The sequence below is a fragment of the Aulonocara stuartgranti genome (genome assembly GCF_965226115.1).
Source record: "Aulonocara stuartgranti genome assembly, chromosome: 16".
NCBI classification, from domain to species: Eukaryota; Metazoa; Chordata; class Actinopteri; order Cichliformes; family Cichlidae; genus Aulonocara; species Aulonocara stuartgranti.
Window position 1 is genome coordinate 19,604,286 of NC_138952.1, and position 22,746 is coordinate 19,627,031.

Consider the following 22,746-nt stretch of genomic DNA (forward strand, 5'->3'; position numbering starts at 1 on the left):
TTCTCTTTTACCACGTCTTTCAAATATTTTGCTCTTTACTATTTTTCTATTTTTTATTTTATTTTATTATATTTTATTATATTTTCTTCTACTGTACCATGCTGCTGAGTGACTGCTGCTCGTCAAACACATTTCATTGCAATGTTGACCCTGTGCTAACTTGCATATGACAAATAAAACTGAAAACTGATAAAACTGAAAACAGTAAAGGCAAAGGGAACACATCAAGTAAGGATTTCACACTCCCACTCACAACGGCACTTTCAAAGCATAAAGCCAAATGCTTCAAAATTTCATTTTGAAGCATTTTAAAAATGAATGTGTTTGAGTTTCATTGCTCCAAAGCAATGTTTTCATATAAGCAAGATAACAACCAGTTTGCAACCATGTAAGTACAGTCCTCTATTGTGAACAGACGTGTTGGCAATCTGTCTGCGTTTATAAATTAGACAACAGTTATTTGCAGATCTTCATCAATCTGCCTGAGAGTGATTGCAGTCAGTCTGAGTTGGACTGCAACTGTTTTGAGTCAGGTTGCCTCCAAGGAGGCAGTTTATTATTTTCCTTTCCTAGTTGGACAGATGGCTGTTGTTTTGTTTTTACTGTAGTGTGCTGGGCCATTAATGGCTCAGGGGCTGCAGCGTATCTGCGCCAACACCTAAGGCCAACGTGGAATCACCGGTCAGACTAACATAAAGAAAGAATCTGTTAAATTACACATTTGTATTCATTAAGTCACAGACAATGAAAACAAGCAGAAATCAAGATGTAATATTTTTATAATTTTATTGATGTTAAATTAAAGTCCCAGCTTAGTTATGTTATCAGTGCAAGTCACTTCAATCTGTATAGCACCAAAGGAAACAATGGTGTTTTCAAGGTGCTTCACACTGTAAGGTAACAACTTACAGTATTAAAAAGAAAACCCCAAAAGAACAAACCCCTCTGAGCAAGCACGAGGCGACAGTGGGAAGGAAAAACTCCCTTTTAAGAGGAAGAAACCTTCGACAGAACCAGGCTCAGGGCGGGGTGGCCATCTGCCGCGACCATTCCTGGGGATTTCAAAAATGACTTGATCTGATCTAAATGTAAAACTAGCTCATTTAAAGTGTCCAGTGAGTTTTAGAAAATATTTTGCTGTTGATATCACGATGTCACTATAAAGTGGAAACTTTGTTTCTTCCCTTACACCTCCCAAAAAATGCCCGCACCGATGAGAAGCACTTAGATATGCAACTTGGTTCTGTGAATATCTTTCTTTTGAAAGTTTTAACAATATCTTCATCAAGATCTTGGAAGTTTAATTGCCAGAATGTCACCAAAGATGCATGCTTCCATCTTTTACAGAGGGATTTGAAAACCCTCTCGCTGAGTTTCTTGAACTTCTCTGGTGGGATTTTGTCGTATCTGGCCCTGATTTCAGTCCAGATTTTCATGGTAAGCCGGTTGGAGATAGCTTCAGCACTTTCAATGCTGAAGACTGTGCCTGATTTTTTTGAAACCTGGGAAATCAGTCCTTCCACAAAGATTTCCACTGAAAATCTGCATCTTTCTTTCTTTTCATATGATTCCAGTCTATCAGTAACTGTTACTGCCAACAGGTGTTCTTGGAATACTGAAGTAGTTATGATATTAAATATTGGTTGTTCCATTAAATTCATTGAATCCTCCTCCCCACTCCTCCCCATTTTCAATGATATTAGTGACAATTTATGTAATTTGTCACAAATATCAGTGAAAATCGCATTAGCAATGCAGTCAAAATAATTCTGCACTTTTCGGTCTAAATGCAAATCCATCCCCTTGAATTTGTCCAAGAGTAGATCCAACAAACGTTTTTGGTGAGAATGAGGGCACTTTAAAAGTTTACCAAGCTTTGAAAGCACAGCCTGAATTAATGTCTCTAACCATCTTTCAAAGTCTGTTTTTTCAGGTGGCTCACAGTCTACAGAAGATCTGTGATGCTGTATCTTTTTATATGACTCCGTTTGACTTACGTTTGTTAACGGTGGGATGCTGGCTTCATGTTCAACACAGGATTTCTGCTGCTGGGGATCTGGAATTGGATTGTTTTCTGCTTTTGCAGCACTGTGTTGGTCAGCATTTTGACAGCTTTCTTCTGTGTTAGCTGTTTCTTGGCTGTTAGCATCTATATTCTGTGCTGTATCAAACTCCTGCTCAGCAGAATCGTCCAAAAATTTCACACGTGACAAAACCGTTTTGCCAGTAGTGGTGTGGACAGAACAGTTTTCATGTACAGGGGAGTTCTGGGAAGACCTCAGCGGTGATACTGCTAGTGACTGTTCACACAGGTCCATTACGTCCTCTACAAAACCTACAAGCCGCTTAGCGGTGACGCAATCCGGATAGCCTGCGGTAAGCTCTAACAACTGCTTGTTCGAAAAACTACTGACCAAGTTATCCAAGAGGGATACCAAAGCATGTACTGTAGAATTATCCCCATTGGTCTGAACTGTTTCATCATTTGTCATTGTGTTACAGTTCGAGCTTGCCATTTCACTTTTTTGTTTTTTATGTCTAAAATGTTGTTTTGTGTTAAACTCCGTGTTTGAACGTTTAAAGCGCTGCTGTCCCGCTGTGTGAATGCGTTTCAACTGAACAGCCAGGTCTATATATAAGGTCGGTTTAAGGTTTCTTTGTAACGTCACCTGACGTTTCTTTGTAACGTCACCAGTCAAAGGACTGGCCCGCCCCGTCATAACGAAAGGGGCGGGACAAATCTGTTGCTTAGCAACTGAAAAAAAGGCACACCGCGCTGAATGCTACATCCGGCCTGCGACGGTACACCGCCTCCGCACCACCGTTTAAACATGAAGTGTGGATGTTAGAAGATCCCAAATATGGTGAGCTACTGGGAAATTACTCACGTTTTTGTTCTTGAGAGTGAGCGATAATAAGCGACATTTTATTGAGAAATTACAGTAGTCTGTCTACAAAAACTACAAAAATGACCTAAATAAGACAGAAGTACACATTCATTTTTATCGTTTTGTCAACAACAGGGCGCATGAGGTTTGTTCAGTATTTGTTGTGTCTACAAGGCTCAGGCGCCCCCATGAAGTGTCTTATTTGTATAGTTGAAAGCATTATAAAGGAACGCAAAACTAAATTACATATAATTATAATTCTTGGCACTTTCTGGTGTGTGTGAGTTAGTGTTTCTCTTTTATGATTTGTGGGTCCAGCATCAAATTCAGAATCCTTCCCATCACACATGAGGTCTTGAATAATCATCTTATTTTAAAGACCTTGTAGTTTGATAGTTTGCTCTCAGACTGTGGGCTTCCTTGTGGTTTTTAGGATATTTAGAAGTAGAAGGGGATCATCCTTCTGTGGAACCAGCTCCCAGTTTGAATGCAGGAGACGGACACTATCTCTACTTTTAAGATTAAGTTTCAAAGTTACCTTTTTGCCAACGCATATAGCTAGGGCTGAATCAGGTGACCATGAATCCTCCCTTAGTTACCCTGGGACTACCCTGCTGGGGGATTCCCACCATGTGTTTATACACCTCTCTGCATTCAATAATTAGTTCTTGTTCATCTCTGGCTCTCGTCCACAGTGTGTCTTTTGTCCCCTTTTTCGTCTCCTCATCCCCAAAGGGTCGCAGCGGGCTGCCCCTCTCTGACCGTGGTTCTGCCAGAGGGTGCTTCCTGTTAAAAGTGAGTTGTTCCTTCCCACTGTATTGAGGTTTTTTCTTTTTAATTGTAGACTTTCTACCTTACAATCTATACCACCTCGAGGAGACTGTTGTTGTGATTCAGCTCTGCATAAATACAATTAAATCGAATTAAGTGGGTTCAGCTGTTTTGTGAAATAAATGTGAGTGACATGGTAAGTAATAGCCTGCATGTAACTCATGGTAAGAAGAGCAATATCGCCCCCTCCTGGTTCAACCTTTTTTTCTTTGCAGTAATCTTTCCAATAATAATACATATGCACTAACCTCATGCTTGCTGTTAACAATAGCCTAAAGACACAAAATCAAGTTTAGTTTTTTCCTTAAGTTTATGTTTTTTTTTATATGGTTGGCATTTATTTTGTTTCTTTTTAATAATTAAATTGATTCTATTGATTGTTTGCCAAGCACTGAGGTCTCTGCTTAGACTGTGCTACTGGGATCACTGATTTAAAAATGAGGCAAAAGCACCAAAGTTGTGCTCAAAAATAGTACAGTGAGCTACAACCTGTTGCTGTAGTAATTCTAACACACTTATTGTTTTTAAATACATACATGTTTAGTTCTTTTAAACCTAATTATATATATTTTTTGCAAAAGTGTCACCTAAACACCCAAATATACGTAATTCAAAACTTACTTTAATTATTACCCATTTGGCTGGTAACATGGACCCAGTCTGATGGATAGTTACTGAACAGATAGTCTTTTCTTTAAAGGCTGCATTCAGAGCAAATCATTGTAAAAACAAGACAAGTAATAACTATAATACTAAACTACAATAGAGAGAAAATCCAGTAAATATAATTATATTATGTAAAAAATATACAAATATTTACCTCTAATTTAAAAAGACATTACAAGGGTACTAGTTTCATTTTAATCTCAACATAATCTAAATTGACACTAAATCAGTTTAAATATTACAGCTGAAGGTGATTTTAATAAATGTACTGCTGCTTGACTTTGTTTTACTACTGCAGTATAATTTATCATGTACAAAAGCTCCAAATGTTGTTTCTCTGACTTAATGTTCTGATGACGTTTGTGTTACTTTGCAGGAAATAGTCAGGACCCAGATGAACCTGTGCTGGAATTCAGTGTGGGTGAGTAATATGAGCATTTATGAAGGCTGTCCATGACCTGTAATTAAATTTAGCGTCATTAGTGCCACTCATTGCAAGTGACAGTGCACATGCTTTCAGCATGGAGTCTGCTCTTATGGTAGCAAAATAAATTCAGAAAATCTCCATCAAAAAGCAGCTCAGCAGCAGAAATATATATGGTCAGCTGGTTGTGAGTTAATGAGCATGTGAAATCAGTGTGAACATTTTGAAACAACAACTCTCCAACCTCGTAATTGTAAGACTGCCTGTGCAGCCACAGGAGCCTTCAGAGAGTCTTCCTGCTTGTCTCTTGGGTTGATTTGCTCGTGTTTTCTCACCCAGTCAATGACTGTAAAAGGGCTGGACTAATTGGAGGCAGGTGTAATTGATTGCACTGATATGCTAGTCTACTTATAGCCCACATTACAAACACTGCTGTGTTATTTTGTCTCTCAGTGCAGGTATGTAATGTGACAAAACCTCTAATGATCTGATATGTTTGGGATGGATGGGCTGTGAATTATATAGTGAATTGTCTTATTTTGTCGCTCTGTGCAGGCTTTCTACTTACAGGGTGGTGGGTCTCAGAGGACAATTGCTACCCCTGTTGAAGTGAACAACGTGTGGAGTGCAACTGGCTTTGTGGCATAGCTGGCTCTGGCCTTGGACTGTGTGTTTTTACTTTGTACCTAAATGGGACACTGGACTTTTAACTACTATTCATTGTGTTTATAAATAAAATTTTAGAATTTTATTGACTGTCATCTTTTTGCCCACGGTGGAGACGGTTGGTCAGACCTAGAATCTGTGTGCGTGTGTGTGTGTGTGTCTGTGTGTGTCATCAGCAGGGTTTTGCATAAAAGAGTGTGAGCAGGTCAAAAGGTCAATTCATTTATTGTAGTTTTATGGCAGCACCCTCTAGTGGCCTTGAAGCAAACAGTCTCCTAACTAAGCCATGGCATCTCTGGTCTCTCCTACTTTTGTGTGCTCTGCTGGAGGAGCAGCATTGGATCTAGTGATACTGAGTAAGCTGATTAGGACAGGCCTGGAGAAATGTGGTTTGCATGAAGTATCAGGAAAAAAACAACCTTGTATTGTAAAATAATAATACACGAATAATAAATACTTTTCATGACATTCAGATTTCTGGACTCACGAGTTCATAGAACATTAATGTTACGAAACATTGAGAAGTCTTAAAACTACATTGTATACTTATTATTTACTTTAATCAGATTTGACTGGTATTTTTAAACATTAAGTTTTTGTTCCTTCAACTATTGTATTTAAGCTTATGACTCACTCACAGTATGTTTATATAACTGCCTAAAAAACGGTGAGGATGTGGCCGCAGTGGCTGAGAAGCAAGAACTTTGCTTTTTCTTTTTTTTTTTCTTTTTTTTTTTTAATTGGGAAGCATAAATGAACATACCAGAAAACCCTGCACGAAGGAGCCATATTTGTTTTTTGTGTGTGCATAAGATGAAGCTTTAGTATTATTATTACACATATGATAAGGATGTTAGCATGCAACACACAAACTCAAGTGGTGTTGCCAAGATAGTTGCTGACTGGCAAGAAACTTCTAGAAGAAATCTGGTGACAGTCCAAAGCACAAATTAGATATTCACTGAGATATTCAACATCTCTTTATCTCAGTCGGTGATCCCCACATGCTTCAAAGAGTCCATCATTGTTCCTGTCCCGAAGAAACCCCACCCTGCTTCTCTCAATGACTATTGCCCTGTAGCCCTCACCTCAGTAGTGATGAAGTGCTTTGAACGCCTGGTCAGAGACTTCATCATTTCTTCACTACCAGACACACTGGACCCACTACAGTTCGCTTACCGTCCAAATCGTTCCACAGACGATGCCATCTCTCATCTCCTCCACACATCACTCACTCACTTGGACACTAGAAGGGGGAATTATGTTAAAATGCTCTTCATAGACTACAGCTCTGCATTTAACACCATAATTCCCTCCACACTCACCACCAAGCTGGAGCATCTGGGACTCAGCTCATCTATGTGTTAGTGGATCTCCAACTTCCTAACTGGCAGACCACAGGCAGTAAGGATGGGCGGACATGTCTCAGCCTCCACCACTCTCAGCACTGGAGCCCCCCAGGGGTGTGTTCTGAGCCCCCTGCTGTACTCTTTGTACACATATGACTGTGTGGCCACTACCAGCTCCACCACCATCATCAAGTTTGCTGACGACACCGTCGTGGTGGGCCTGATCTCTGATAACAACGAGACGGCCTACCTGAAGGAGATTAGGAATCTGGAGAACTGGTGCCAGAGGAACAACCTCCTTCTAAACGTCAGTAAGACAAAGGAGCTGATAGTGGACTTCAGCACTAAGCAGGAGAGGAACTACCAGACCCCCGTCATCAACGAGTGCCCAGTGGAGAGAGTGGACAGCTTCAAATACCTCGGAGTTCACATCACGCAGGACCTGTCATGGTCCTGTCACATCAACACCGTGGTGAAAAAGGCCCGACAGCGTCTCTACCACCTCAGACGCTTGAGAGACTTCCAACTGCCCTCCAAGGTGCTCAGGAACTTTTACTCGTGCACCATAGAGAGCATCCTGGCGGGAAACATCTTAACCTGGTTCGGGAACAGCACCATGCAGGACAGACGAGCTCTACAGAGGGTTGTGCGGTCAGCTGAGCGCACCATCCGCTCCGAGCTCCCTGACCTGCACTCAATCTACAGCAGGCGGTGCTGGACCAAGGCCAGGAAGATCGTGAAGGACCTCAGCCATCCCAACAACAGACTGTTCTCTCTGCTGAGGTCAGGAAAGCGATTCCGCTCCCTGAAGACCAACACAGAGAGACTGAGGAGGAGCTTCTTCCCGCAGGCGATACGGTCTCTCAATCACACCACCACACAGTACTGACCCACACATGTGGTTCTTACACACACACTGGACTTTCTGGACTTTGGTTTTGCACAACACTGGTCACTATATTCTTCATTTCCGGTTAATACTTGTACAGCTGCTGTTATTGTGTATATATTTATTTAGATTTAGATTTCTTCATACATTCTTATATAGTTCTATATTGTGTATTGTGTATTTTGTTGTACAGTTATTTTATTTTCAACTTTAATTTATATACACTCAACAAAAATATAAACGCAACACCTTTGTTACTGCTCCCATTCCCCATGGGATGGACGTAGAGACCTAAAATTCATTCCAGATACACAATATAACCATCCCTCCCAAACAGTGGTCACAAATCAGTCCAAATGTGTGGTAGTGGGCACATCTGCTATATTGAGATAATCCACCCCACCTCGCAGGTGTGCCACATCAGGATGCTGATCTGACATCATGAGTAGTGCACAGGTGTACCTCAGACTGCCCACAACAAAAGGCCACCCTGGAATGTGCAGTTTTTTGCGCTATTGGGGGTCTGGGGACCCAGAACCGGTCAGTATCTGGTGTGACCACCATTTGCCTCATGCAGTGCAACACATCGTCGCATGGAGTCTATCAGATTGTCAATTGTGGCCTGTGGAATGTTGGTCCACTCCACTTCAATGGCTGTGCGAGGTTGTTGGATATTCGTGGGAACTGGTACACGCTGTCGTATACGCCGGTCAAGCACATCCCGAACATGCTCAATGGGTGACATGTCCGGTGAGTATGCTGGCCATGCAAGAACTGGGACATTCTCAGCTGCCATCTGCCCTGAACAATGTGAACCATGATTCATCCGTGAAGCGCACACCTCTCCAACGTGCCAGATGCCATCGAATGTGAGCATTTGCCCACACAAGTCTGCTACGGCGACGAGCTGGAGTCAGGTCAAGACCCCGATGAGGACGACGGGCATGCAGTTGAGCGTCCCTGAGACGGTTTCTGACAGTTTGTGCAGAAATTGTTTGGTTGTGCAAACCAATTGTTCCAGCAGCTGTCTGGGTGGCTGGTCTCAGACGATCTTGGAGGTGAACCTGCTGGATGTGGAGGTCCTGGGCTGGTGTGGTTACACGAGGTCTGCGGTTGTGAGGCCGGTTGGATGTGCTGCCATATTCTCTGAAACGCCTGTGGAGACGGCTTATGGTTGAGAAATGAACATTCAATGCACGGGCGACAGATCTGGTTGACATTCCTGCTGTCAGCATGCCAGTTGCACGCTCCCTCATTGCTTGTGGCATCTGTGGCATTTTGCTGTGAGACAAAACTGCACATTCCAGGGTGGCCTTTTGTTGTGGGCAGTCTGAGGTACACCTGTGCACTACTCATGATGTCAGATCAGCATCCTGATGTGGCACACCTGTGAGGTGGGATGGATTATCTCAATATAGCAGATGTGCCCACTACCACACATTTGGACTGATTTGTGACCACTGTTTGGGAGGGATGGTTATATTGTGTATCTGGAATGAATTTTAGGTCTCTACGTCCATCCCATGGGGAATAGGAGCAGTAACAAAGGTGTTGCATTTATATTTTTGTTCAGTGTATGAAGACGTGGATTCTCCTTTTCACATGTTAGCATGTTGTTTGGCCAGCTGTGGCTTACATTACCACAGCTGTGATAAAATTATCAGGAGTACTTCTATGTCTATGAGGGGAAAGCTTTCCTTGTTTACATATAATATAATAATGATACAGATAATGAAAGTCAGACAAAGTGGATCATGTCTTTTACAAAGTGCATAAATAAATCAAGCAGATTTTTTTTCGGTTGTGGTTTCTGAGTTGTGAAATGTCTGCAGCTCCGGAGTGGACTGTATTTGATTTGTCACATTGAAAGAGGGCCAGAAAATTACATAATCAGTGAAGCCAAACACATGTCTCTTTCCTAATATGGGCAATGTCTTTAGTAAAACTCAGCTGTAAGCATGTCTCCAGGCTCTGAATTGAAGGATTTTAGCACACAATGTTATGTGTTTTCAAACTCACAAAATCATATTTTACGTTCTTGAAGCAATAACCACGTGAAACTGAAGTTTAAATACTTTTCTTCCCTACATCCTGTGTGCAAGAGTCAATTATAGCATCATTTGGAGAGTTATATTTCATTTAGCATGTTATCGCATATCTGAAGGGGACCTAAAATAAAGCACAGTTCAGTCAGAGGGTCTCTTATTGATTGAAATCAACTTTTCCTGCTTTTAGGAGATAACTGAAAGTATACATGAAAGTGCCTTATCTTTTATAACCACAGGGTTTTTTTTATAATGGGTGTTTGTGTAAACTGTGTGTCACAGAAATAAAAGGCTGCTGTGGCGTGATGGTTCTTCGTAGTGGTCTGACACCGAGGGCAGAGGGGCTGCTCTGAGATCCTTCCCTTGCTAGCATGTGAAAAACCGGTTGAGCTGTTCGTCTTGTTTCATTAACGGGAATAAGTCTCTAAAGCAGCGGGGCCTGTGGAAGCGCAGACCCAACACTTTCCAGTAGCATAAGATTTTTTGCCAAGAAGTGCGACAGCAAAGAACTGATTGTCCAAATATAAGTTTCCTTACTTTTTCTATGAAGTTTATATGTTTGTAAAAATAAAGTAAACCATCTGCTCTAAACAGGTTTACATAGACTCAAGATTCCTTTTATCATTTTCTTGAAAATGTGTTTTTGGGGTGTTTTGCAAAACTAACTTTCCTCAGTCACACACTTTTTTCCTTCAGTTAAAAAACTTGTAGATCTGGCATATTGATCGATCACAGGTTTGATAGCTTATCTCTGGACAGTCAGCTTAAAGAAGAATTTGCAAAGTTCATTGTATTTATTTAAGATCATTTTTGACAGCCACAGCTGTGACACATCAATGATTTTTATAAGATATTTATCACAGACTGACAGAACTACGAGAAACACCTTTTAGTTATCGTCCTTTTTAGTCGTCTGAAAAGTTCATATAAAAGCAGAGGTTTCTCTGTTTTAAAGACACAGAACATTTTTAAGACACAATCACACAAGTAGATATTTCAAGAAGACAGTGTAAACAAACATTTAGGGGCTGTGGTTTCACATGTTGCTCCACCTATCATGCGTTAGAGTCACCTTCCAGTAAGTTTCCAGGTCACTTACCCAGTATATGTACTCAGACTGGAACCAGTATGTTTGAGATTCATACAACCAGAAAACTGTCTCCTCTGTTTATTGTGTGAATTCACACTATTGAGATCCTGTTTCTCTTTAAACTTTATTCTACCTTATTCTAGTTGCTCCGACCTTTGCTGGTTAACTACTCCCTCCGTTTTCAGCCGATTTCCACCATTTAAACTTGAATCTGTTCTGCTCCCTGTGCTAATGCCAGCTGTATCTTTTGGTGGTCATACCTTTCATACTTTTTGAGATATTACAGTTTTTGCCCGTTGCTTGAACACTACAAACCCATGCTTAGACTAAAGTAACACAACTTGAAGCTTTTGTTACCATACCTCAAACACATGTACCCCTACCTTAAACAAAAGCGCTGCTTTGCACCCTAGTTGCAATTATGCAACACACTTACTCCTTTATGCAACACACATGGTCCTGCATGCTACACTCTATTTCATACATAAGACACTTTGTTCACAAAATGAAATTTCAGGGTGCCATTTGGAAAACACATGTACCCAAAATACAAAACACATCGGGTAATTGCAACCACTCAAATACACACCTGAAGGCACTTACTTGTAAAACTGAACACCAATTAGCCAACTACAAAAAGCCCTCAGTTTAGCCAATTCAAGAACTTTGCAAGCATGGATGGAGGGAGAGCAAGAGGAGGAGGAGGAGCAGGTCGATGTCGATGTCGAAGTCGAAGTCGAAGAGGCCATGCACGGACCCATATTTCTGATGATATAAGAGCAACTTTGGTGGACCATGTCATCAACCATGGCCTGACTATGAGGGAAGCTGGGCAGAGAGTCCACCCACATCTAAGCTGCTTCACAGTGGCATCTGTAATAAGAACATTCCGACTAGAAAACAGGTCTGTCTTCACCTCTCTACCTTCTACTCCACTCAGATGGTTTTTATAGCACTGTTCTACAGTATATACCATTACCATATCAAGTGTACAGGGTATTGCAGGGTGCTAAGGCTCCTTTTGCAGCCAAAGTGGTAGTTTCTGTGAAACATAGCATGATTACTTATATTGAAGTACAGTGGATGACACAGTACATACAGTAAAGTACTGTAAGAAAAATAAGCAAAGCGATGACAATATGTGGTTGTATTTCTCTAGACTGACTCGAAGACCTTCTGGGGGAGGACGCCAACGCCTGTTCACACAACAGCAGGAACTTGCCGTTGTGGACCTAGTGAGGGCAGACAATGCCATCCGTCTCCACCAGCTACGAAAGCAAATACTTGCAGACAGGCAAGTGTTCAACAGCATAAACCATGTGAGCATCACCACCATCAGACGCATCTTGGGAAAACACAGCATCACCATGAAGCAGCTCTACAGAGTCCCATTTGAGAGGAACAGTGACAGGGTCAAAGGACTTTGAGCTGAATATGTATGGGTAAGTGTAACTGTCCTTTACATGTACAATACAGTATTGGTGAAATCCAGTAGCAGCTGAATATGTACCATATCAGTACCACATGGATCCATTCTGAGAGCTACACAGGTACCTGTGTGATGGGGTTCTGTATGTGTAGCACTGTAGTACAGTAATATGTTCTCTTGGCCATGGATGGAGTTGCACAGCCTCATGAATTCATTTTCATTGATGAAGCTGGATTCGACCTGTGCAAAACAAGACGACGGGGTCGTAATGTCATTGGTCAAAGGCAATTGTGCACGTCCCAGGGCAGCGCAGGGGAAATGTCACATTGTGTGCCGCCATAAGCCTTCGAGGGCTTCTGCATCATCATGCAAAACTAGGTCCATACAACAGCCAACATATACTCACATTTCTAGATGCTCTCCATAACATAGTTGTACAGAACAGACCAGATCAGCCCAGGTTTGTTTCCATCAGGCTGCTCTGGTCCAGGCCTGGTTCTCCAACCACAACCAACTTGAAGTGGTATACTTGCCCCTTACTCACCATTTTTAAACCCTATACAGGAATTTTTTTCGGCTTGGAGATGGCGTGTATATGACCGCCAACCACATGCCCGCATGCCTCTTCTGCAGGCAATGGAACAGGCCTGCGGCGACATTCAGGTGACAGCAATCCATGGATGGTTTCGACATGCAAGAGGATATTTTCCCCGGTGCCTAGCGAGAGAAGACATTGCTTGCGATGTCGATGAGGTCCTGTGGCCAGACGCCAACAGACGGCGGGATCCATGAGCCCACGTATGCACAATTGTCATGATTTTTTGTGTTTACAGTATGGTGTTTTTTCTATTACTGTATTATGGTGTTTTTTGGTTTTTTTTTGCTTTCTCTGAATTCATGGTAAATGGCCTGCATTTGTATAGCGCTTTACTCAGTCCCTAAAGACCCCAAAGTGCTTTACACTACATTCAGTCATTCACCCATTCTCATGGTACTGCAATGTACAATACTGAGTAGGCCTATTTGTTGTTTTGGTTGTTTGAAAATGTGTCTCCTGAAAATATGCCTTCTGAATAAACAATGAAAGACTGCAGTGTTTTATATAAAGTAGAATAGTGTGCTCCCCCTGATCTGTAAGTGTTTGCATATGATGCAAGTATGTGTCATTTTGTCAACAGTTACATTTTGACAAAGGAATGTTAGGTTTTGACAGCAGAGTTTAGGTTTTGAGAGTTTCAATTTGGCACAGATGTGAATGGTATATTTCCCAGTGTTGTGTCGTGTGTACCCAGAGGTTGCCCTTTGTTACAAATTAAAGTCTACAAATCAATGACATCACACTGGCCTATGTTTATTCAGTCTATGATTACATGTCAGTGAGATCTTGGAGCTGCCAGCATGCAAAGCTGCAGCTTTAGAATTTAGGCTCTAATCCTTTTTTCCACCATTTTTTTTTATTTTTCTTCTTCCTTTGTTTCTCAGACATGTATGTTTTTTTTTTTTTTTTTTTTTTCTCCCATCATTTCCTCTTATTGTCCCTTTACATACTCTTTGCCTCGCTCCAGTCTACTGCCAGAGTTTCAGTATTTTATTCACTTAATAGCAGGACAGAATACCACGTGACTGTGGCCTTGTGTTATACCCTCTCTGCTGCAGTGATGCTGCAGACAAACACAAACATCGTGATCAGACATTTAAGAAAAGCCTCTTACAGATGAAGGTCTGTGTCTCTTGACCTAAACACATAATCAAGTTAAATCTAATTTATGTTCATCAGTGCCCCTCACACTGTAACTTAAAGTAATACATTTGTTACTGGTTAATTACAGAAGCACGTTTGTGAGCATAAAGATGTAAGCCTTGGACCATCGGGATGAAATGTGGTTGGGAAACTTAACAAGCATTGATAAAGCTTCATCAGTAGTTCGAACAATGCCTCAAAACCTTCGCTCACCACAGGTGGTTAGCAGACTGTGGTTGTACCATGCAGCCTAATAACATGCAGTAAATTGCAGGTTAAAGCAGTCTGCTTACACATTGTTAAACGAGGGAAGGGAACTAATGTGGCTGTCACATGACCCTTTTGTCCCATTTCATCCCAGCATTTGATTAAATTGCTGCTCACTACTTAAAACTGATCACATAAAACTATTTTTCTTCATCTTTTAATGATTACCAAAGTCTGTGAATCCCCAAATTGTTCAGTTGTTCTTTTTGCTCCCTATGAGGTCACTTTTACCATGTGACAAAAACAACACCCCACTGTACACACTTGAGCCACCAGCAACTTTATAAATCCCCAATAAAAAGCTGACAGGTTGCAATGATGTTCCAAATAACTTATTAAGAAAACAACTAAATACACAGAAAATATTATGAAAACTGGTTTATTTTATATCTCCTAGTTTGAAGTGAAGCAATAAAAACATGTATAAAACATCACAAACTGTAATATTATACAAATGCTTACGTCCTGCTGATGCAATGGAGACATCTTCCAGTGACAGTCTTCATCCGTGTGAGTGTGAGGAGGCTCCTAAACCCACCGACACAGAAGTGCATGTTCACAACTCCCTCTGTGCAGGTGGGGTCAGGGCCCTCCTCACCCTGGGTGAAGAGGGGTGGTGCTGTGGCCAGTCAGGTATGAAGTGCTGAGAGTGGATCTTTGGTCCTCTGTGCAGCTCTGTCCACTCTCAGCTGCCCTGCAAAGCAATAACACGAGAAAGACGTCATTTTAACACAAAACAGCATTTCCATTGTTGGTAGCTGCAGCATGTTGTTAAAATGCAATTTTAAACTCAACATATACACACAATAACTATAACTAAACTTAAACCTACAGTACTGTAGGACGATGATTTACACCAGCTATTGGAAGGATTTAGTCTTCAAGACAGTTTGTAGCCAATGTGAGGTGATAACTTACATAGCTGGAACACAGCACCACTCTCCAGTTTGTCATTTGGTCATCCATCCTTCTCATCGGGTTGGGGTAAGGCTGTCTTCTGGGTGGAGTATCTCTCTGTGTTAGCTCCGTCCTGGGCGTTGAGTGTCTGAAGTGCTGAATGCTGGGAGAGGACAAGTGTAAAGCACCTGAAGACAAAAAGACAAAGAGAAAAGCATGAATTCACAGATCACAGAGTTGTTCACTTTACTTTTCTTCTGTTATGTGTTTTTACCTTACCTCTGATCCCTCAGCCACAGGCTATACCTTATGTAAAAACAAGAGACTACAGTCAGTTCACGACATCATTTTAAACCTTTTCTACTTATTTGTGTTGACATTAAGTACGGACTTACCTTTGTCCTGCATGGTGAGCTAGAGCTTGAGAAAAAAATGTTAGTCATTTACAAACACTGCAAAGGCCAACTTAAACATTTAAAGCTTAAAAACAAGTTCTAACATAATCTAGTCAGAGTCGCTGTCATCAAGTGAAAGGTTAAAAGGCCTTTCCCAGAAGCGTCTGACACCAACAGAACCCGAGGATGTTGAAGGGCCATAAAACGTGTCATCACTTACCTTGCACCTCTTTGCACTTACCTCATCAGTGCAGGTGTCGTCTCCGCTTCTCTTTGCTGAGGAGGTGAGAGCTGAGGTTGAAGGAGAAGCTGAGAGAGTAGCGGAAGAAGGAGCAGGAGAGGAAGGAGCTGAGGGAGCAGGGGAGGAAGCAGCTAAGGGAGCAGGAGAGGAAGCAGCTGAGGGAGGAGCAGAGGAAGCAGGAGAAGCTAAAGGATCACCAACCGGGAAGAGTGGGGCGTTGGCCTGGCCGAAAGGCGGCATGGCGAACGGGGCAGCACCTGGAGCAATAGGATGTTGCCAATCGTGCCAAAACGGCTCTGGAGGGAGCTCCTGGATGAGAGGGGAATCAGCTCTCTCATCCATGGTGTCATACCCCGAGTCGTCACTAGGCCAATCGGCCCACTCTTCTGAGTTGTTCCAGTCAGAGGAATTGTCAGTGTCTTCACTCACCTCTTCGACGTCCTCAGGTATGTAGGGAGGGTACTCACCTTCCTCTTCACTGTCATCAGGATCCTGTGCTTCAGGAGAAGAGGGTGAGGATGGGAGAGGGATATACTCACCATACTCACCTTCACTGACACGCTCGGTATCAGAGTCATCCAGGATCCTGATGACCTCTGGAAGGCCTTCTTCTGCAGGACGCTCAACCACGTAGTCGAGACGACCTGTGAGGAAACAAGTTTAAAATAACATTAAGAATGTAATAAACATCAAGTGCTAAAGGAACAGAGCTACATCTGTTAGTTTGAGCAGACGATGAGAGAAAAGCATTTTAGGCTACATTTATGTCAGACTGAATGACACTTCTACTTGTTCATGCAAGCAAAAAACAGCTAAGTCAACTAAGTTCACATCATTAACTGCTATATAATAAGATATAGTAGTGGCATAACATAAGGATACCATTATTACTACTGTACTATGATTACTGTTTTCATATTCTTTTTTATATTCATTTATTTTTGTTATTTTTTATTATCATGTTTTGTAGCAGGGGAAAAGTTATAGTTTATTTCAATAAAGCCTTTGATCCAAGAAGAACAGGATGTTAGGAAGGGACCGGGATCTGGTGTGTTTACACCTGTGTGTTCTGACGTCATGACATGCTGAAGATGCTGTTACCACAGAGACTGATTTTGGGGCATTTTACAAATTTTAGTCCGTTAAGCTATTTTTAACCAAATCATTAAAAAAGTGTCAAATTTGAAGCCTTCAAATCAAAGTAACACCTTTTTTTTCAAATTCATACACCAGTCGTTAATAATTTCTACACCTCTCCCGGAAAATTTAAAGCATACAAACAATTTACGGGGAAAAATCTTGGAATAAGCATATTTTGATAACATTAAAACTTGATATTCACACTGGAACTTGTTAAATTATTACAGTCATTTAGTAGCTCTTAAAATAACTGAAGAAATGTTAAAAGTACCTGCAGCGAAGTCCAGGGGGCTGTCGAGTCCACGACGAGCCATCTTCAGGCTTTGCTGTATGAAAAACAAGTACAAACAATCCAAAGATGAAGTACTTGTTGTGGCGAGCAAGTCAAATCCGCTTTCAGTAAATATTTTCCCGAAAACTTAACTTTCCACAGGCTGAGGTTGGAGCAGGTCAAAACAAGTCCAATAGCAAGTGTAAAGGGACGAATGGAACCTTGTGCAGCATTTATATACCCTCCGCAGGCCATGGTTACGGTTGCCAACATTTTTCTTTTAAAAGCTAACAATAACTTAGCGTTCTCGCTACTCACTTTGCTGTTAAACAGCTATATGTTAGCAATGACAACATTTAACAATGCTAGCCGTGCTGATTAGCCTTAGGATTGCTTGAGGTTGTTTCCAGCTCTAGTGGTCATAAGCGAACTTAGTTCTGTGCCAGCTTTTAGCACGAAAATCAATCTTGTAAAGCTCACTATTAAACTGACAAAGCCTTAGAGCCTAGAAACTATGATACTTACAACTGTGCTATGTTTGTCTCATAGCATATAGCAAGACCCCATAACTGACCTTTGACCTCTTCTCAAGATTAGATAATGCTATATAGAGCTATTTTAACACTATGTTTCTTACTGCCATTGTTTGACAACATATAAGCATAAAGGAAATGATATATGGAGATTCTAAATATCAGGTTATTATGACTTTATTATAAACTTTACAGTAACAGTTCAGAACTATTAAGCAAGCTTAGTTTTGGAAAAATCCCATTTGTGATCAAAACTTTTTACTTCATATTTATTACTAAATAATTCAATAAATTATACTCAAGTACTGAATAGTCACAAAAAATAGTAATTATGCTGAAAATTATGTTAAAGTGGTTTTCGACTGAGCATATAAACAAAAGCCTGGGAAAAAGTTCTGTTGAACAACACACATATGTTACCAATATTGTAGCCGGTGTTATTTAATAATTTGTTTTATTTTTGATACAATTTCAAACTTTATTAACCTTTTCAATAAAACAAAGTCTCAGATTTAATTATTCTGAAACTAAGTTTAAGCTTCCCAGAACGTTTTGTTGCAAGTTACATTACTGATATAAGAAATATAAAATGTTTGTATTGTTCACCCACAAGTGCAGTCTCTGGCTCAAACACAGAAGCTTGATATGTTTGGTTGTCAGTCCAGACATTCCTAAAGAAAGTTGTCCTTCTTCAGCTCCAGACCTTTCTAGATAAAAATGGCATTAGTGAAGTATTTCAGTCTGGTTTTAAAAACGCACCACAACACTGAAACTGCTCTTGTAAAAGTTTTTAATGACCTTTTAACTTTTCTGACTTGGGAGATTTTGCCATTTTAATACTGTTAGACCTCAGTGCTGCATTTGATGGGATTCTTATCGCTCGGCTTGAGCACTGTGTCAGAATCAAAGGGACTGCTTTGGAGTGGTTTAAATCTTACCTGTCCAACCAAAGTTTTTCTGTTAGATTGGGGGAAACATCGTCCTCAGAAGCCTCACTTTCTTGTGGGGTCCTCAAGGAGTCCAATCTTGGTCCAGTTCTCTTTTCTATTTATATGCTCCCCATGGGTTCAATTTTTTGAAAAACATGGGATCTCATTCCATTGCTATGCAGACAACTCACAGATTTACCTGCCACTGAAACGTGAATCTGTGAGTCGTCTGAAGGGTTTGCTAGATTGTTTGGAGGATGTTGAGGATGGCATGGATGGCTTTTAACTTCCTTAACCTAAATGAACAGAAAACAGAGGTGATTGTGTTTGGTCCCTGTGACCGCTGTGACTTTGGCCCTTTAGGAATTCATAATAATAATAATAAAAACCTTTGCAAGGAACCTAGGAGTGTTTTTTTTTTACTCTAATCTAATGTTTGATAAACAGATTAATGCTGCCTTTGCTGTAACTGCTCCTAAGCTCCCTTCACGTCAGGACTTCCCCAACATTGGACACTTTTAACTGACCATTCATCCTCCTCTTTCTCTCATTTTTTACATTCATCAGGTCCTCAGAGTACTCGTTCCATCTTCCCAACACACTCTTTTCACTGTTTAGCACATTTCCATCTTTATCCATCTTACTCCACAAATAGTCTTTTCCTTCGGGGCCGACAAACTGACAACTTTCAACATAATCCATTTGATTTCCAGCTTCAAACTCGTGATAATGACGGACACTCTCTTCACCCTGAAACAGCATTCATGAAATCTTCCTTCAAGATTACAACTACTTGATTTACAGTGGAGTGAAAAAGTCTTTGGCTTCTTCCTTATTTCCTTTTTTTGTATGTTTTTCACATGTGAAAGTTTCAGATCAATAAACAAATTTAAATATGAGGCTATTTAAAAAAAACAAACATCAATCATCCAAACAATTTATTCAAAAAATGGAATTTTGAAACAAGTGAGCTGTAAATACAAAATTGCAGTTGCACTAAAACACATTTTTGCATTGTCCAACTTTCTTATCTCTCGTCTGCTCTCACAGTGAGTCACACACATTTGTATTTACAGAGCACACTTGGACAAGTAGTCTAAACTCTGGGTGAAGTGTGTGATCACACCGAGTCCCAGCTGGTTTGAGGAGCAGACTGAGTCTCTGCAGGGTTTAAACTCAGTCCCTGGAAAACAGACACAGTCCAGTTATATCTGGATGAAAACTGTCTCTGTGAAGGCAGTTTTGTTTTTGTTAACACTCCCTCAGAGAGGGACAGCTGGTTCATGTTTATTTAATCCCATTATCCAAAGACACTTCTACATCATCATCCACAGTTATGGGTCAATGACAATATCAAATAACAAGATCAGAATAACAACCTTAGGATTATTGAGATTTGTACTTACTGTGGTTTCATCCATCTGAGTTTTGTTCCCTAAAATGAGAGAAGAAAGTCAATTTCAGTTTTGTTTTAAAATTCAAAATCATTCAATCTTAAATGTACCTTTATGTCTTGTCCTTATATTGACTGTTGCAGCAGTTATTAAAAGCGCTGCTAATCCCACAGAGACAACAATGAACCTCAAAGAAACAAAAAATCTGTCAAACACAAAAAATGTGATTATTAAAATTATTTGGTTGCAGTTTTCTGTTCCGTGTAAATTCCTTTCTTTTAAAAATGTAACAGCATTTTATTAATAAATGTGCAAATTTCTGTGATATGATTTGTATTTAAAAGTATTTATATACAAAGTTAAAGTGAGTTTTCATTTGCATATCATTTCAAAAGCTCAAATAAATTTAAAATAAACAGATATTTATGCAACCAGCTTAATCTTCAGTCCTGCTTTTGAAGGACTCTTCATTGTTGGGGTTGTTTCTGATTTTGTGCTTATTTCAGTTTTTCTGGCTGGATTCTTTGTTGTTTTTGTGTCACCTGAATAAATGAAAAAGTAAAAGCACAAAAGTTTTTCATGTTTCTCATCTGATGTAAACATGAGAAACAATATTCTACTTTCACACTTGAAATATTTAAGTAAATGTTTGATGTGATTTTACTTATATTAACAGCTGATTTTGATCTCAGCTGTTTCCTCACCTGATGGCTGACGGTCGAAAGTAAACAGCTGCACTCTTCTTGTGTTATTTCTACAATATTACCTCATAAAGATGATTACAGGCATTAATTAACACAGTTTACAAGAGAAAAACAAAACAAAACGAGAAGAAAGAAAGGCAGATAGAAAGAAAGAGAAAGAAAAAAAAAAGGAAAAAAAATTATATATATATAAAATAAAAGGAGAAAGCTCTGTCGGGAGTAAACAATTAACTAAATTGGTGGTTTCAAGCTTTAAAGAGAAAATTCGGTTTATAGGTATTAACGTATTGGACCCACTTATCCCAACACAGATGGAACCAGGCCATCCTGTCATTAACATGAGCTGTTACTTCCTCCATCCTATATATCTCTAACGTAATTTCCCACCATAATGACAAAGTCGGTATGTCTTGCGAGGACCATTTCTTTGTTATACATTTCTTACTTGCAACCAATAAAGCTCTTAACAGACATATGTCATTTTTGGACCAGTTCTGCGGTATACAGCCAAAAAAAATTGTCTTCATATCCTGAGGGAATGTACAGTTAAAAATGCCTTGTAATATACCATGAATGTCTTTCCAGTAAGTCCGTAGCACAGGACAGTCCCACATAATATGGGTGTGATGGGCTCCTTGGTATCCACAGTTTCGCCAGCACACGGGAGGATTCCCATCATAGTGAGCCTTTTGACACGGAGTGATAAAGAACCTTATCAGAGTTTTCCATCCGAACTCCCTCCAGCTTTTGGAGGAAGTACTCCTCCATTGCCATTCCCACATCTGAGTCCATTCTTCCCTAGAAATACACATCCCTCCCTCCTTTTCCCATAACATCTTCACATAATCAGTTGAGTGTGGAAGCTTATTCATAAAAAAATTGTACCAAAAAAAAATGAGTCTTGTGTCAACATCCCCACTGTACGCCTGTCTAAATAAAGTTACCAATTCCACGTTAGTATTTGACATTTGACCGATTGTTGTCTTTATATAGTGTCTTATTTGCAAGTATCGAAAAAAATCCTGTTTTTCTAGATTGTGTCTCTGTTTCAGCGTGTCAAAACTAATAAGGTTCCCATCCTTTATCAAACTATCATATGTAGATAACCCTTTAGCAGGCCAGCTTTTAAAACGTGAGTCCAATTTATTCGGGGCAAAGTCAGAATCATATGCATACCATTTGAATAAAGCCAAATCCTGTTCAAGTTTGAATTCTTTCACGACTTTTCTCCATATATTAAGTGTGCACGACACCCAGGGGTTATGAATCTTGTCAATATATTTTCGAATATTCGAGTCCATCAGGACAGCTTGTATTGGGGAGGAAAACATATTCTCCTCTATAGTCTTCCAGTGTGCTTGGTAGCTTGTATCACACCAATTAACCACCGTTTTCAACTGAGCAGCCCGATAATAATTTTTTAGTGATGGCAACCCCCATCCTCCCACCTTCTTATGTAATTGTAAAGTTTTAAAACAAACCCTCGGCCGCTTCCCCCCCCCCCCCCCCATATAAACCGCGATATTATTTTATCCCATTCATTGAAACGACTTGGATCAATGGATATTGGTAATGTTTGGAATAAATATAATATTCTTGGCAAGATGTTCATTTTAATAGATTCAACTCGTGATTCCTGTCTTCTTACCTGCGATCTGAATCATGAGCATCAGACATGAAAACATTTGAATCCATCTGAATTCATCCATCGTGCTTCTCTGTCTCACTTCTTTCTTGTTCTTGATCTCGACTGTCACACCCTCTGAACTGTTGACTCTGTAAGACTGTTTGTACTTCCTGTCATCAGTGAGATGTCACTTCCTCATCACAGCTTTAGGGATCCAGTTGTTATTTTTGCTGATGATAATGTTTCATAGGTTGAGTATGTCAGCTTTTCATGTGTCTGAAATTCATGATTTTTATAAACATAATTTATTGTAATGAGAAATCACATTCA

At 40.3% G+C, this 22,746-nt stretch overlaps 1 protein-coding gene and 2 long non-coding RNA genes across 4 annotated transcripts; 1 reads left to right on the top strand and 2 right to left on the bottom strand.

Annotated features, from left to right (window-relative positions):
• The first annotated feature begins 566 nt into the window (after nucleotides 1-566).
• Nucleotides 567-5,560, top strand: LOC309691475. Of its 2 annotated transcripts, none has more exons than XR_014272018.1 (3): nucleotides 567-2,864; nucleotides 4,762-4,806; nucleotides 5,365-5,560. It is a non-coding gene; the product is annotated as an uncharacterized lncRNA (long non-coding RNA). The 2 variants fall into 2 exon arrangements; XR_014272019.1 differs by having other exon boundaries at nucleotides 5,380-5,560.
• A 10,126-nt stretch (nucleotides 5,561-15,686) lies between these two features.
• Nucleotides 15,687-17,451, bottom strand: LOC309690466 (uncharacterized protein; the record flags this gene model as incomplete). The annotated part of the gene is made up of 2 exons (XM_082507495.1): nucleotides 17,230-17,451; nucleotides 15,687-16,462 (listed from the first exon to the last, which is right to left on the bottom strand). Exons 1-2 carry the CDS (start codon nucleotides 17,270-17,272, stop codon nucleotides 15,687-15,689), a joined length of 819 nt encoding a protein of 272 aa, XP_082363621.1. The 5' UTR covers nucleotides 17,273-17,451.
• Nucleotides 17,452-19,798: 2,347 nt separating this feature from the next.
• On the bottom strand, nucleotides 19,799-20,352 carry LOC309691476. Its single transcript, XR_014272020.1, has 3 exons — nucleotides 20,196-20,352; nucleotides 20,098-20,126; nucleotides 19,799-19,874 (listed from the first exon to the last, which is right to left on the bottom strand). It is a non-coding gene; the product is annotated as an uncharacterized lncRNA (long non-coding RNA).
• Nucleotides 20,353-22,746: the final 2,394 nt, after the last annotated feature.